Source organism: Melampsora larici-populina (genome assembly GCF_000204055.1).
Source record: "Melampsora larici-populina 98AG31 unplaced genomic scaffold MELLAscaffold_11, whole genome shotgun sequence".
Classification (NCBI taxonomy): Eukaryota; Fungi; Basidiomycota; class Pucciniomycetes; order Pucciniales; family Melampsoraceae; genus Melampsora; species Melampsora laricis-populina.
The window spans coordinates 451,372-468,267 of NW_006768775.1; the positions used below are offsets into that span (position 1 = coordinate 451,372).

Here is a 16,896-nt window from a genome sequence, read left to right on the forward strand (position 1 = left end):
CAGTACAGTACAAAAGTAATAGAAACAACATTCGAACAAAAAAGATTGTCGGTCTGCACCACCGGTATACCCAACTTCATCTTTCCTAAACAAATTTCTCAAAGATTTAGTCGCCATCAAGGAACAAATAAATGAACCGAAGCGTTAAAATCTAATAAACTGTTTATTAAACAAAAGATGAAAGGTAAGTAGTACGATAGACCATCAAGATTTCCTTTTTGTTTAAAAAAAAATCTTCTTTTCGTTTAGGGGACGGGAACGCGAGATCTTTTCACCTAGTGCAAAACTTGCTCAAAGCTCGAACCTAAAGACAAAGAAGAACGAAAGGTTAGAGAATTGTTGATGTTGTGATTCTGGAGAAGGAAACTTCTTACTTTTGTGTCCCCATTTATAAATTGTTCGACTAGAAAAGCTGGGAGTGGTGAAGAAAGTTGGATTATAAGGTAGGACTGAAAATGGTCAACTTGTGGGTGACAGCTAAGTCATACAGGACTTTAAGTACCACTTAAAGTTTTGAGATATGTATGATCTCATTTCAGGCAGTCATCCAAATCACACGGAGGACATTTGCTGACATTTGTCCCGACTCCCAACTCTTCACTTGGGGCTGTCACCCGGCCCCGTGTTCGTCGGGCTGTGGGCCGCTTTTTTTTGCCGGATCAAAAAAGTCATTTCTAAATTTCCCTGCACATTTTTTATGAAGGCACATAAATAGCTTCTAAACATGCATATAGAAGATTAAGAAGCTCTATAAGCCAAAATGAATGATTTGAAACCTCCTTTAGTCTTGTATCATAGGACTTGAAGAAAACAAGGGTAGAGAATTTAAATCCAATGAGACCAAAAGCTGAGAAGAAACAAAGAAAATGAAATCAAAACAAAAAGAGTCGAACATGAAAGGGAAAGCAACAAGACTCTCAAGCAAAAAAACATTCCCAATCCCTCAAACTTTTACAAGACCTTTCGCCACATCCAAGTACCGCTCTTTACGCAATGGATCTAATTCGACTAACTTTTTCAATACATCTACTTCATTTGGACAATATTGAAGTAATGTGGATAATGCCCATTTCGAATCAGGTTCAACTTCTAATAATTCTTTGATCGATCCAATCTCTGCTTCCCGAACATCTTCTCGATTGTCTACGAATTAGAAATGATCATTAGTTGAGTTTTTCTATCAAGCTTTTCTTGAAATCATCAAAATCAGAAGAACTAAACTATGACTCATTAACCAACGATGGTATAGCCAACCACTTTGATCATTCGGATCAATCCATAAAGCATTCCGAACCCATTCAAATTCTTCTTTCAATCTAATCTCTTTTTCATCTGTCTTAGAATCTAAAAACTTAGATTCAAGTAATCTTGATCGATAATGCCAAGCAGAAAAATTTGAAAAATTGGATTCGATCTGTTTTGTTGTAAAATTTAATTCAGATTTAAACCTTTCTTCAGATGAAAGTTGATCGTCTTGACTTGAAATCATCGAGATTAAGAATCGTCTATATCCCCATACATGAACTAGAGTTATACCAAGTATAACAATTGATAATAGAAAAGAACAGAAGAATAAACCCTGTCATTTGACCGAAAAACCAATATTCAACCAAGTTTGGTTTTGTTTAATTCTAGTATAAACTTTTCATTTGATTATAAAGATTCACTCACAATTCCTCCCATCTTTTTTAAGTAATCTTTCCACCAAATTCAATTCATTTAACCAATCTTGAGGTTTCATTTGTTTTAGAATCCATTTACGATGTTCCCAAATCGAATAAGATTTTGGATGATTTTCAAAACTTTTAAACGTAAATTTCATTTCATCATTTAATTTTTCTAATCCTATTTCATTGTGATCAACTTCATTTGATTTGATGATTGAGATTAAACATTTTCTTCGGAACGACCAAGCTGTTACATGTTCTGGATTTAAGGTTAAAAGTGCTGTACTCAAATTAAATGAATCGTCTTCTTCATACTCCTTCCTGTGATTCTTTCGATCGAAGCAAAACCAAAAATTCAACCAAACATCGAAATGTCCCAAATCAGTTTTCTTTTGAAATTTTAAAGGATATCAAAAAGAAATTTTACTGGAGAGTTTGAAGCAATGAATAGTATTGACAAAAACTCAACTCGTTCCAATAAACTCTTATTCAATAATTGATACTCTTCCAATCGTAATCTCTCTTCTTCAATTTCACTAGGATGGCGTGGTGTGACAGTTTTAGGTCTTTGAACTCCGTGCTATTTGAACAAACGATTGCAAAGATGTTAGATCGATCTACTTTATTTTTGTGATGTGGTAGACAATGAAAGATACGTACCATCTTTAGTTTGTTGAGTCGAGTTACTCGTTGACTCAAGAGCCATTCGAACAACAAAAGCTCATTGAGATACCCGCAAGCGACGTCTGGGAGGACGACCCGTAGCGTGATGAGCTGACGTACGATGGCCCGGGTGGCCCGGAGGTTCCCGAGGGAAAAGGAAGCCCGCTGTCCTATTCAAGAAGCCTCTATTATCTATAACTTATCATGGCTTCTGTACTCATAGAGATTCTCACATTGGTACACATTATAGCTTGCAAAGACTCGCATGTGCAGCACTTTGTGGAAATCAGACACCTGGGGTCTTGTCTCAAAATTGATAGTCCACAGCCAAAAGCCAGCTACCTCCATCACACTTAAATCTACAAGCAAATGGGTTGACAGCTGGGTAGAACAAGGTTAAGCTCAAACTATTTGTCAAGCCCAAATCATGATAACTAGGGTTGAGCTGAGTTTGAAAAAAAAAACAATATGTTATGATGTTTTCTGGTCAGGAGTCATAGTGATTGGTTTCCTTATCATGATAATCAAAATCAATAAAGAGGTAGATGAACTGATGAGCAGATGCTTCCATTTTTTGTTCTTATTGAAGATTTTTTTTCCATTGACATATTTTATATTTTGTTTGCCAAAGTTTAGATCATGTTGGAGTCAAGTTTTGAAATACAGTGAAACAAAAACTGCTTCAAAATTTCAAGTATAAGATTGTGCACACCTGTGGTCCCAGTTTGTATGCACCTCAGTGCACCTTAGCGCACCATGTAGCTTGAAACATGTCAAATAGTATCTCATTGAAAACTTGTGTTGAACATCATATCAGATACAATTTCATCCTAAGTTATTCATCTTTTAAATGAACCTAATTTGAAAAATGACCTATCAGATTTTTCATGGAAATCATTTGGAAGATTTATCTGGGTGCAACTCAAGTAAAATTGTATAAGTTTCACTGAACATTTATGTGAAACAGCCCACATTTATCTCAGCTAAGATTGGAAGAAACATCACACATCCTATCTTCCACAGATCAATGCCAAGACAACAACACAGCATACAGAATCAAACATATATCACACACACAGTGGTCTAAGTCTGTCAGATATCAGAAACTAACAAGCCAAAAGTCATCATTGACATGTTGTTAGTTACAGAAAACCTGGGAATGTAAATGAAGTGGTGTATGTGGTCTGGCAAACAGGGGAGCAAAGTCCACAATGGACATTGTCTGCAACATTAACAATCTACCCGAATTCTTGGGTCCTGCTACAGTAGACATATTTGGTGAGAGTTCATTGTGAAGATGTGTAATCTCAAAATGGAAATTTGAATAAAGAAATACTAATACATAAATGATACGGCACACAATTGATAGCACCCCACATGGGGCGGGTACCTGACATGATGGAAAAATAAATAAAAACATACGATATTCAGCCTGAAATTACATATAAACTTTAACAAACAAAATATAAAATATGAGAATGGAAAAAAATCTTCAATAAGAACAAAAAATGAAACCATCTGCTTATCATTTCATCTATGTCTTTATTGATTTTGATTATCATGATAAGGAAACCAATCACTATGACTCCTGACCAGAAAACATCATAACATATTTTGGTAAATTTTGTTTTTTCAAACCAAGCTCAACCCTACTTATCATGATTTGGGCTTGATAAATAGTTTGAGCTTAACCTTCTTCTAGTACTACCCAGCTGTCACACCATATGCTTGCAGATTTCAGTGTAATGGAGGTAGCTGGCTTTTGGCTGTGGACTATCAAATTTGAGACAAGACCCCAGGTGTCTGATTTCCATAAAGTTCTAATCATGCGAGTCTTTGAAAGCTATGATGATTAGTGGGAAGTCTGATACCAATATGAAAATCTCTATGTTTGGATTTGGGTTCGTAAGTCTGTTGTCTTTCTCACTTATCAAACTCACTGATTAGATTTATCAATCTCATAAATTCACAGCTTTCTACAGAGAAATGGAATAGTATTTGGCATGTGGGTCTTGGGTGTTCCTAAAGAGTTTTTCAAAATACTGCTCAAATTACGCAAGACGGCGCCGGAGGGTCTGACTCGAAAATGGCTACAACCGAGAGCCTGATGGGATGATCACTAGACAACAAAGATAAAAATGCAAAATGGAACGGACGAAGGGTATGGACATTTTTATAACTTGATTTTAAACTTGTTGAGAAAGGTTAAGAATGAATTTGATAGCTGAAAACTGTTGATAATCAATATCAATGAACAAATGAGATAAACAACTTCGTAAAAGATGAGAGAGAAAGAAGTACAACATTGATCGTTTCTATGAAAAAGGTAAAGTCTCTGGCTCCCGATTCCTGTAAGTTAAAACGCGTTCTAATGACCGTTATCACAGATGCTGACTTCAAAAGTCGATTGACTCAATTCATTGGACCATTGAGACTTTCATCGTATCCCTGTTCATCAGAAAACAAAGAATAGTATCAAATCAGCACTGTTGAATACAATCGATCGAATCTCATGTTCAAATGAAAATCATACGTACCAAGATTTCCTCAAAACTTATAGGATAACTATAATGACACTGGATTCCATGAGACTCGAGTTCTTTAGCAAGATCTTTTTCTCTTTGAGTCTGGACAAACTTTCCAATCTTTTGAATAAAGACAACATGCTTTAGATTAGGTGGTTTGACAAAAGCACCTTCACCCTTTTTACTCAAGATCTCCTCAAAGTGTGGTCCGTTGAAACGATAGTGATCTACGATTAAAGTTCGGACGTTTTGGAACATTGGTGATCCTAGCCATGAGGTTGGCTTTCCTGGATCCTCCTCTGCGCGGGGCCATTCAACCTGTACAACACGAAGTTTTGGAAAGTTGGAACCGATGAGGAAATCTGTAAACTCGCCTGGAACCTCTTCCGTAACAAGACCTTCTAGAGATCCTATGAGTGGTTTCAATACTGCTTCTAACTTTTCCGTTCTGTGAGAGTTTGTGGAATCGAGTACTTTGACGGTGTCTTTGATATGATTAAATAGATGAGAAACCGGATTCACCTCCATAGCTTGACAATAGGCAAACCGGAAGGATCTCAACTTTGATAAAGCTTGAGGTTGTAAATCTAAAAAACCTAACCAAAGCTCGTCCAGTCTCAAAACTTCTAGATTCGGTAAAACATTGAGTAGATTAGCTAATGATTCTGAATACTCATCAGGACCAGTCTGGAAATCAGGGCCCCTTGTAGTTGTGATAGTCAAATTTTTCAAATTTTTGAGTTGCTGGATAGAATCAATCAAGCCTGGCTGAAATCCAATCGAGGTGCCAAATTCCAAGTACAAGGTGGTCAAGCTATGCTTAAAGGTTGTGATGACTTCAATCGCCAGATCCGTTGAAACAGGAGCGCGACGTTTGTTTCCATCCAAGTTTTTGACATCTACCGTCTTGTATGATAAGTTCTTGATTGCAAGTCGCTGAACAGGTGAGAAATCTGCATTGATGGTAGACTTGCCCCGGGCCCAATTGTCAAGTATGGATTCGATTCTTCTTGGTTTATCTAAACATATTGAATGAAATGCGACAGGTGTAACAGATGCACACCAGGCTTTGGAAACTAAACGGAACTTGAGGAGCTGTTTTGCAGTTTGCCAGTGCAGGAATGGGTTGGGCGCGTTGTTTTTCCCACTAGGATCCTTGAACTTGGATTGGGCGACGAAGGTTTCCATGATCAAAGGTATCAAATCGCTTAGGGGCCCTCCACCTTTGATGCTGGTGGGGGTTTGAGATGGTTGTTTTGGGCTTTTCATATTTTTGTGGTAAGATGGTGAGAGTTTGAGTTAGACGAGATGAGGAAGATCAATTTGTTTAAGGAACTGAAGATGACAATTGCGGATGGGGAGAATACATGATACGATATCGTCAGCCTTTCATATACCTTGCGAGTGCCAGTGCTGGGTCACTTTTCGATATTGTCCTCTAGCCGCCTTGCCATCTTCGGCCGTTGTTGTTCATGTTATCGATATTCATTTCTACATGCGGAACTCCTTGAAAGCACCAAACAACTTCTTTTTCGAGTGCCTCGCTTCAATTTCGGTATGGGTTTGTTCTTTTTGTACTCTCATCTTTCCAGATTCAATGATCAAAGAGACTTATCATGTTGACAGTCCTCATCCCATAACCCCTCAATTGTACCTTCCTTCTTCAGCGTCTCAAGAAATGACCTAAAAAGGAGACTCACACTTTCATGAAAAGAAAGAATAATGTCTAAAAAAAGTATAGGGCGTCACCGATTTTTTTCCCTTTGATGGATATAACGCGACCGAAATTCAGCCTATACCACAAAACTTACAAATTCCCAAAAACCCCAAAAACGATGAGGCTTTGATAAGTTTGCTTATTTCACCTGGCCGTGCCTCTAGGTTATTTGCCTTTTTCAACTTAAGTTTGCTTATTTCACCTGACCGTGAGCTTTAGGTTATTTGCCTTTTTCAACTAACATGATATTTTCTTCCATCCACTTTGTGATCAACTTTCAACATCTACAATGAGAAGCTCAGGACCTAGGTTACCAAACTTTTTCTCGATGATAATTTCATGATGATTCCAACTAGTGAATCAAAGATAGTCAATAATATCAATATACGATCTTCAAGATCAATTCATGAAACAAATCTTTATAAACTGATTTCAAGAATTCAAATTTTCAATTTAGATATCTAATTTTGCTGTCAAAAAAATTCCATCATTTTCTTCCCCTTTCATCAATCCCTTACATCCTCTATCCTCATTTCTCATCCGTTCACTCATGTTCTTTCCCACACACCCAAACCCTACCCAAAACATCTAAAAAAAACTTATACCTCACATTGTATATATAATCTTAACATATAAAGAACTCTCATCTCAACAACGCCCACACCCAAGAGGAAAAAACACAAGTCCAACCAATTTTTTGTAAAAAAATGAAATCAAATGAAATCTATATTTCGTTAAACAAAAAGTGAAAAGTAAAAAGTAAAAAACAACCCCAGATCTTTTTCTCTTCTTAAAAAGAACCTCCTACAAAACTAACATAAAAAAGTAAAAAAAATCAATAAGAAAACAAAAAGAATATATATATAAGATATCAGTTATAATAATATAAAAAAAATCCCTTCTGTCCTCAAATTTCATGCGCCTTTTTTTTCTTCATTTTCGATTTTAATTTTTAATTTTTCATTTTTCATCTTTCTTAGAAATCAAATTAACCAAACACTTTAACCGTTCCATCTGCCCCAGAAGAAGCCACAAAAGGTAAGACCGGATGATAAATGACATCTAAGACTCCTTCATTTGATTTAAGTCGATGAGATGAGATTTCTTGTAAACAAGTTCTAGATCCAGTTAGATCCCAAAACCGAATCGAACAATCATGTCCACCTGAAACTAATGAAAGTCCGGTTGGATCGATCGATAATGAAGTGATCGAATCTAAATGAGCAATCATCGAATGTGTACAAGCACCTATGATTGCAAAACAAGGGTTTTCATCGGTTCGTTTTGATTTTAGTATGGCCTTCAATCAAAGGGAAAAATAGAATGATGAAGAAACGTACCAGTGTTTAAGTCAAATAGACGAATATATCCATCTTCATGGGCACTAATCAAGAGTGGTAAAGTAGGATGAGTAATAATACAATTCACTTGAGTATTAGTAGTCCCATCTACAAACAAGTCAAGAAAGAAACCCAAAAAATCAATTCAAAAAACCCTCAAAAATCTTCCATAAACGAAAGAAATAATGGAACCAATCCTTACCAAAACTTTCATCACTCTTTAATCTCATCATCATCTTTCCATTCTCAAGTTCATAAACCTTAATGACCGAATTATTAAACCCAACGGCCACTTTTTTCAAATCAGACCAAACCACTGCCAAACAAGTCGGAGTGATCTTCACTTTCTTCACTTCACTTTCATTTCCCAAACTCATGCCAAGCTTGACCCATTCTTCTTCTTTTTCAGAATCTTGACTTTCTTCTGTTCCTTCTTCCAACGTACCATAATATCCCCAACTTAATTTCAATGGTGAATTCAATTCATCTGTACTCCATACCTTAATCGTTCCATCTGCACTAATGGTAGCCAATAAAGCTTCATCTCTTAATCTTAATGGTAAGAGTACCATATCCCATATCCCATCTGTATGTCCAATAAATGTAGAAAGTAATGATCTTGAATCAAACGGTGCATACGTTTCATGTTCTGGTGTAGGTAATGACCATACCATCACAGTCGAATCTAATGAAGCTGAATAAATTCGGGGTGGTGAGTTTGAAATTGCTACACTTGTGACGGTGGCTGAATGGCCTCGATATGTGATTTGTGGTTCGGTTTCAGGCCAACTTGATGGACTTGGACTATCGAAATCATTCACCAAGATCAGTTTTCATATTTTCTTACATCTTTCACAGTTTGATGAATAATAAGAATTGGATCCTCACTTTGAGATCGAGACTGGATTCAAACGCCAAAGTTTGACTGTACAATCATCACTACCAGAAACGATAGCAAGTCCAGTTCGATCAAACGCCATACACCTAGCCGCATCAAGATGACTGCATTATCATGACCCAATTGTATCAAATCATAATCAGTACACTCATCCCTCCTCACACACTTGAATTCAAACACTCACGATCTCAATGTCCGCTTAGGTTTCCACATCTTATAACTCTCCGAATTTCCCGTAGGATTGGTCGTAGCACTTGAAGATTGTGATGGATTAGAAACCGATGATCTACGTTGAGTTTGATCTTCGTTCCCAGTCCCAGTCCCAGCAAGTTCATTTCCTTCATTCTCATTATTCACCACTTTTTTAAGATTCTTTAATCTCTCTTTCTCTTTTTCTCCTGCTAATCTAATTTGTTCTTTCCATGCATCAGATGATTCAGGTCTATAGATCGCTGTTAATCTACTTTCATCTAAATCTTCAAATACTGAAAGTCCTTTGATCGTATCAGTTGATGAAGCTGACGCAAAATCTACATTACTACTAGGTGAAAGTAATGGTAAGTTAGCAACTGTTAGTGATGGGGGCGGTGCTGGTGTAGGTTGTTGGGTGTTAGTGATTGAAAGACTAGATGGCGGTTGAGGTGGTGGTGATGGTGCAGCTATCATAGGTCTTGAACTACTCCTAGCTCGGGTCATCACAGGTGCTGCTGGTAGTGGTCCTCCTCCAGTGGCAAAATTAGAATGATCGTTGGGATTCATTTGATATAACCCTCCTCGATTTTGTTGTTGTTGTTGATCAAACAAAGTCCCTCCTCCTCCACCTCCTCCGATCGTATGAGCTTTATTGATGATCATGTTATGATTTGGATTATGATGAGCGTTAGGGGATTGTTGTTGAGGGTTTTGATTATTACCACCACCTTGAAAATGATTAAGATTCATACCACCTTGTTGGTGTTGTTGTTGCTGTTGTTGTGGATCGTTTAATGTCTTTCGTGGTCTTTCGATCCCTGGTATCAACGAAGAATGTTGTGGTAATGGATTTAATACAGGCATCGACGTGAGGTAATTGATTTCTTGTAAACACCTAACCAGATTCAAAAGAAATTAGCAAGCATGTTCGATCTTAAACTCAAGTAAATCAACGAGAATACAAGAAAACTCAACTGCTTGAGATAATCACGAGATCGAGCTCTGGCTTTAGGATCTCTACCGATCCCCATAGCCGTAGTTCCAAACCCAGCAATCGTTCCACCCGTTCCCGTCATCGTATTCATACCCGCCCCAATCGTTCCAGCCGCCCAAGTATTACCTCCACCATTATTATTATTTCCATTCGTACCGATTCGAAGCATGTTTTGAGCTGCAACAGCTGGTAAAGGTGGTGCGATCGAGATTGTAGGACCTGCTTGATCTGCTTCTGAAACTGTTAAGACCGGTGCATTTGTTCGATCTATAATATATACCAGAAAATGAGGATGATGGTTTTCAAACGTTGAAAGAAATGAAAAAACGTACTAGTCACTCCAGCAGCTAATGCAGGATCATCGTACTTTGGACTTTCAGGTCTAGGTGGAGTTTCTACACCCGTTGGGTTTGTCATAGCATTTATTTCTCCCATTTTCAAAGCAGCTAGTTTACCAGCCGGTAAAGCCAAAGTATGAGTAGGAGCACCGTCCTTAGCTTGGTTCTGTGAAAGATACTTCGATCTAAAGGAATCATTCATTCATTCGAAAAAAGGTCAATAAATCGATCACCTGTTCAAGATAAAGCACATCAAGACGTACCTTTCCATTTTCAAAGCCCATTCTAACATTCTAACTCTTCGAGCTAAATCAGTCTTAGCTTGTTCCCACGATCGTTTTTCTCCTTCCAAAAGTGCTACTCTTGCTCTTAATTCGGCTCGTTCGATTTCCCAACTGTTTTGTAAACTCAGATGAGTTCGATGAGTTGATTGTAGGTAATGCAAGACTTGGGGTAAAGTGATCGTGGGTTGATTTGGATTGATCGGACCATTGTTTGGGTTCCCTCCATTATTCAGATTTGACTGATGCTGCTGCTGTTGTTGTTGTTGTTGTTGTTGTTGCTGTTGTTGTTGTTGCTGCTGCTGTCTTTGCTGTTGTTGTTGTTGTTGTTGTTGTTGTTGCTGCTGCTGCTGCTGCTGTTGTTGTGGTTGTTGATAATGTTGCTGCTGTTGTTGTTGTTGAGGATATTGTGGTGGTCCCGATTGAGATTGAGAAGGTGGTGGTACTTGAGATTGAGGATGTTGTTGATTATGAGCATTATACATTCCATTAAACTGATTTTGATGATTATAAGCTCCATTGTTCGGTTGATCTCCTCCTGCTCCAGTTGGTGTTCCTAGATTTCCTCCTCCAAAGGTTTGTAAGTAATTTTGAGTTTGAATCGCTAGATCTCGAGTCGGAGCCCAAGGCAACATGATCGGTGATTAGTTTTTCTTCTTCAAGTATACTCTATAAGTGATTTGTTTTGGTTTTTTGATGAATTGAATGATGATCTAGATTGATTTTTGAATGATGATGATAAATAGGATTGAGATGAATGAGAAAGATAAGTGATAAGTTTCCAATGATGATGTGTTTTGGTTTCTTCTTCGTGATCGTAGTTGGATTGTTCGTTTAGTTAAAGTCAATGGTCAATGGTCAGTGGTCAGTGGTCAGTCTCAGTCAGTTCAATCGAACAACTTCTCTGTTTACCATTCATCATCATCACCATTCAACCTAACACGCTTAAGTGAACTTAACCATTCAACTTAACTCTAAAATTTAATCTGTCATGTAATCAACACTCGATCATCAAACATCCCTTTCAAACATTCTCATTTCAAAATTCACTCACAACAGAAGCCCCTTATCCAAACCTTCAATTGAATCTCTTGATCTTTCATCATCTTTCTTACTGCTCTTATACTCAGATTCACCCTTCTTTGAATTGTTTGTGATGGTTTGCACTGCATTGTACATTATCATCACACCCTGGGTATATATCTATCTCCCAATCAGTAAGAAGAATTCACATTCTTGAAAACTGTTGGAATAAGGTTTGTTTATCTAACTCCATTGATCTCAGCTTGATTTGAACTTCACAAAGGTGTACTCCAGTACATGTACTACAAATATTGCCCTACAAAACTGGTACATATGCCCAGATCCACCAAGAGGATTTCAAGATGTACACTTGTCTTTTTGAAACCAAACTCACCATCTGTCAATAAAACTATTTTCAGGATGAAGACTGAGTACATATCAGAGTAGTGTCTTGATTAGCTCATAGAGTGAAAGAGATTTAGAATACCAGAAAAAACTATTCAGAATTGATCATTGAGTGAAATCCCTCTATGAAAATTCAATTCTTTCAGAGTATATAGACCGTTGACATATGTAGTTGTGCTGATTCCAATGATCAATTACAGTTTCAATGATGAATCAATCATAATTTCAATGGTTGATCAACTCTGTCAATTTTTCTTCTCAAAAGTTTCAAAAATTCACATTTCAACTAATTTATTATTGACATAATCAATTATGATCAATAATATCTGCTTATACTCAATTTCTTACTTTCAAACCTTGGATTAAATGATCCCACTGCACTTCAGTTAATTAGCCTCACAGACCATCATCATAATTGTGATAAAGCTCTGTAACTCATTGCAAATGATTCAAGTATCATCTTTTGATTTAGGTACACCAACCCTGGGCCAGCAACACAGGTGCTGCATAATGTGCTGCACCTGTGTTGCGGTTTTTCTGAGCGCACCACAACATAGAATCAATTTCTAGGTTGCGGCCTGATCCACCACTCAACAAGATCTGTCAAATCAATGGTTTTTTTTAGGAGCTGTTGCGCCTGTTGCATTGTGCAATGGTCAGGGTGGCACACAGCCTGATCTCACCTTAAATTTATTGTTGTGGTACTTACCGCAATACAGTTTCTGATGCTGGTTTTGGTTGTGTGTTGTGGAGCAACACACCAAAAAAACACATGCTGTGGTGTGGTGCGGTGCTGGCACAGGTTTGGGTACACCTCCAATCAATCCTGAAAACTGAAACAGAATTAATTGAAGTGATCAAAATGATTTGGGTTTGAATGATTCTTTCTTGATAGATTGTTCAGGACAATAGGACACTGTAAACATCATCAACTTCCCCAAATTGTAAGAGGAAAATGATCGATAGTACAGTTTGTCATAAAAGAATCTAATACTGCACACCTGAGCCATTTCACCCACACTACATATGTGCAGCAAGCTAGGTCAATAGTTGGCTATTGTGTACATACAGGTCTGCTCAGTTTTTTGCCCACCAGCAGAAATAAATCACATGTTATACCACATGTAACTTTTTTGACTTTGAAAAAATTGTGCCCAAAATTCACTACATATAATTCTGTAGGTGCTCAGGCAATATTGTTGAAGCTATTTCTTAGTAACAGAAAGGGTGTTACATGCAGTTGAGTTGATGAGATTACACCAAAACATTGAGTCAGTGTACAGCCGTTGTAATATCTATCGGCACAAATTTGAGAAAGTGTGTTGTTGTCAGATTTTACTCTGGAAGGCAAAAACTCTTTTTTTTTTGACTTTCAGAGTAAACTGTATTGTCCTTCTCTCAGATCGGACCATAAGTTTGACCCTTCCTTTCTCCTCCTCTCATCCTTTCGCATCCTCATCACATATTCGTTTTTTCTCTCTCTCCCCCTCCCGGCTATTCATCTCCTTCCCAATGGCCGGAAATACTCTTCTCAAACGAGTTTTCCCACTGACATCATACGATGAGTTATTATCGTATGACCCCCATTTTCATTCCTTCAATCCTTCACCTGCCTCCTTTATCAACCATCCACCTTGCGTAAATATTCCCACCGACTCCATTATCACAATTCACATCTTATCCAAAGAAATTACATTTTCTCATCCTTTTTACCCGATACAAAGTTTTCGTACGTCTTCTGTTCCATGTTTGTTATTTCCTTTCATCTCCTTCAATCCTATCTTTTTTTTTTTTCTTAACATCGTTTCTTTTCGCCAGATTACCAAATGTCTAATACTTCAGCTTCGCCAATTGCTCCCGCTGCGACCCCATCCACTGGCTACATGAACCATTGTGAGTACTACACATGGATCCTCACGTTTTCGCCTTTGTTAACTGATGATGTTCTTCACTTGCAGTGTTTGAAGAGCCTGAGGAACGCTTCGGAGACGATCGACGAGTGACCTGCCTCCGACAGGACCCCTTATTGCGTGCAGGGACAGCGGCCCGCGATGCTTTTGATCGGAATAACCTTATGACGTTTGAAGTCCGATTCAAAATTTATACCGACCAGGAGGTTGATATCAACACTCCCAATCAGAGCACCCCCAAAGTTGGCGCTGGTAAGAAGGCAGTGAAGTCTTCTAAACTCAACCTGATCGACTCGAAAGCGCTCAACTCCGGTTACCTTGAAATGCAAATCTACCCGTATGGAAAGAGTGTGATCGAATTTAAAGAGCTGGTGGCTGGAGAATGTGAAAAATTCGAGCCGGGTATGAAGAACATCATTCTCAATAGTCCGTTCTCATCTGAGCTCAAGTGGAAAACCACCATGGGCCGAACCAAGTCTTTGCTCACTGATTACAATCAATGGCACACTTTGGTTGAGACTCTCGATAAATCAATCAAAAAGAAGTGTATCCTTTCGATCGAGAATGAGAATGTACAAGTTAAAGCTAAAGAGGGTGACAAGGCAAGTGGAATTTCCTTCGATTCGATTGTTTCTTACTCCTATTTTGACTGATTCAAGAATTTGGGCATTGGCAGGCATCCGCAACTAAGAAGCTCATCGCCACGACTAACGGAGGCGGGTCCCAAGATTGAGAATCTGAGGTGAGTAAAGGTAGCATTTGTTCTTCAACATTTCATTGATATGTTTGTTTTCGCGCTCTTTCACAGGAATCTATTAAAGAGCGAGAGTTAGCTACTATTGCTAACAAGATCTTTAGCCAATATGCCATCGAAAAGTCCTCCGGAGGACCAGGCAAGGTCTTGACCGCTCCATGGGATCCCACTTTTTTCTATCGTTTGACTTATGCGGCCGCGTGGATTTGGGCCAACGGGGTGGTAAGTGTTTCATCTGGCTTGTAGTCTGATGAAGTTTGGAAGCGAACTGACTACTATATGTTGATATAGGTGGCCAACATCGCGACCAACGACATCCCGCCGAATACTTCTGAGTTCAGGTATGAAATCAAGAAGAGTCGCTGGATCCACCCTGACATGGGGGTGGATCATCGCGTGAACCTTCGATTACAAGGTAAACCTCGAGGTTCACATGGAAATCGAGTTCCTCAAGTTGTGGCCGGTGGATCGAGTGCGAGTCTCTCGCTCGACACCGACATAAAGCCCGACCTCGCGAAGATAGGCGAAAAACGCGAAGGGTCCGGTTCAGGTGAGGTGAATGACATTAAGCCAGATATCAAGAAGATTAAAGTGGAACCACGTTAGTCTAATTCCAATTGATATACTTGATTACAATGAGTTACTGACCCATTTAGCTTCAATGTGTTCCAGAACCCAAAAATACTATCCAAAACCCGATTTATATATCTAGTGAGTATGAGAGCGACTGGGACACTGAAAGCGTCAGTAGCAGCCACTCCATTGAGATCGAAAACCCCTCGACCTCTCACTCGGTCGAGTTGGAACTCTTCCTTGCCGACTGCGAGATTGCTATGGACGACAAAAAGACTCGAACTGTGCTTAAAGAAGCGGGTATCAAGTCCTGGACTGACTTGATACCTAGTCTTCAACTCACTGAGGCGACGCTCACCGAGAAAGGTTTAGAACGTCAAATTGCTAACCGCCTCCTTACTGAAGCACAAGCTCGCTTTTCCAAATGTAAGTTTTTGGATGACGTTTTCACAATCACTTCCTAGGACTGATGACTTGATCCTTTGTTTTAATGGCAGGAGTTCAATGTTCAAAAATCAAGGTACACGATATTGTCAAAGCACATATCACATCATCAACAAAGCACGATCGATTGAGTATCTTCCTAAACAAGCGTTGTTATTTTCTATCCTTATATTATCAAATGAAATATAACTTTGTATATGTCTGGTTCATTTCAAAGTTGTCAATTGTCTTTATTCTCTTGTCTGTGCGTGGCCTGGTTTTCAAATTGGTTCTACAATTTCCTCGCTCTTGTGCTTTTGTGAGATTTGCTACCATACTTCTTCCAAATCATTGTCTGGTACAATGTAGCTATATCGTTATCTTGGTGTGATTCAGGTGTGAACAAATAAAAATTTATTGTTATTTAAAAATCGTGACAAGTTTTTGCAAACAGACGCAAATATATTTATGTTTTCCTGAGACTTGTAAATTTCAAAGTGAGATACCTGGAGAGCTATCCTCAGATAGCTCTCCACCTAAATGCCTTTAATCATGAGAGATCCTTCGAGTGGTATCTTTGAAAAGACACCATATTTACTTTTCTTTCCAAAGAAATGCAAACATCCTGACTATTTTTTAAACGGGCGTAAGGAAACTCTCCAAACTTTTAGTCACCTCGAGAGCAAACTTTTAAATTAAAAACGATGACATATCTGGCTATTCTTATTGCAACATATAATCAAATCAATGATTTGTTAATTTGAGGTAGCACACATAAAATTTATAAAGGGCATAGGCATAAGGGAATACAAAGTAGTGAGAGTATCAGAGATAACGACAACTTTTAAATAATTTTTCACAAAGAGAGCCTGTGAACAGATTCATACAAGCCACGAAAATGGACGCTTCCTCCCCAGCCACATGAATCGCACGGTGGAGAGCACGACTTCTTCGCAAACAAGATTTGAGAGGAGAAAAACCCATCTCGATGGGGTTGAAGTCCGGGGAATATGGTGGAAGATAAAGTAGGCGAATGCCCCTTTCTTCACAGAGGGCCTCAATGTTCCCTCCGTGATGGATTGGGGCATTGTCCATCACGAGAACACTGTTCCTTGCGGGCCAAGGGTTCATCGCTGGCAACTAGAAATGAAAACCATCCAAATATCAGTCCACTGATATTCAGCGATAAATAT

The 16,896-nt window shown here is 38.5% G+C and overlaps 4 protein-coding genes across 4 annotated transcripts; 1 reads left to right on the plus strand and 3 right to left on the minus strand.

Annotated features, from left to right (window-relative positions):
- Positions 1-943: 943 nt before the first annotated feature.
- Positions 944-2,248, minus strand: MELLADRAFT_47735 (uncharacterized protein; the record flags this gene model as incomplete). The annotated part of the gene is made up of 4 exons (XM_007408206.1): positions 944-1,143; positions 1,222-1,524; positions 1,672-1,996; positions 2,137-2,248. The coding sequence occupies 3 exons, from the start codon at positions 1,820-1,822 to the stop codon at positions 944-946; spliced, it is 654 nt and encodes a 217-aa protein (XP_007408268.1).
- A 2,494-nt stretch (positions 2,249-4,742) lies between these two features.
- Positions 4,743-6,124, minus strand: MELLADRAFT_84623 (uncharacterized protein; the record flags this gene model as incomplete). The annotated part of the gene is made up of 2 exons (XM_007408205.1): positions 4,743-4,778; positions 4,868-6,124. 2 exons carry the CDS (start codon positions 6,122-6,124, stop codon positions 4,743-4,745), a joined length of 1,293 nt encoding a protein of 430 aa, XP_007408267.1.
- Positions 6,125-7,560: 1,436 nt separating this feature from the next.
- MELLADRAFT_84624 (putative striatin) lies at positions 7,561-11,250 on the minus strand (the record flags this gene model as incomplete). Its single annotated transcript, XM_007408204.1, has 8 exons — positions 7,561-7,820; positions 7,913-8,020; positions 8,115-8,701; positions 8,801-8,914; positions 8,995-9,897; positions 9,978-10,263; positions 10,329-10,519; positions 10,598-11,250. 8 exons carry the CDS (start codon positions 11,248-11,250, stop codon positions 7,561-7,563), a joined length of 3,102 nt encoding a protein of 1,033 aa, XP_007408266.1.
- Positions 11,251-13,555: 2,305 nt separating this feature from the next.
- MELLADRAFT_84625 (uncharacterized protein) lies at positions 13,556-15,744 on the plus strand (the record flags this gene model as incomplete). The annotated part of the gene is made up of 9 exons (XM_007407971.1): positions 13,556-13,617; positions 13,768-13,772; positions 13,862-13,936; positions 14,002-14,559; positions 14,688-14,695; positions 14,762-14,929; positions 14,999-15,308; positions 15,380-15,450; positions 15,508-15,744. The coding sequence occupies 9 exons, from the start codon at positions 13,556-13,558 to the stop codon at positions 15,742-15,744; spliced, it is 1,494 nt and encodes a 497-aa protein (XP_007408033.1).
- Positions 15,745-16,896: the final 1,152 nt, after the last annotated feature.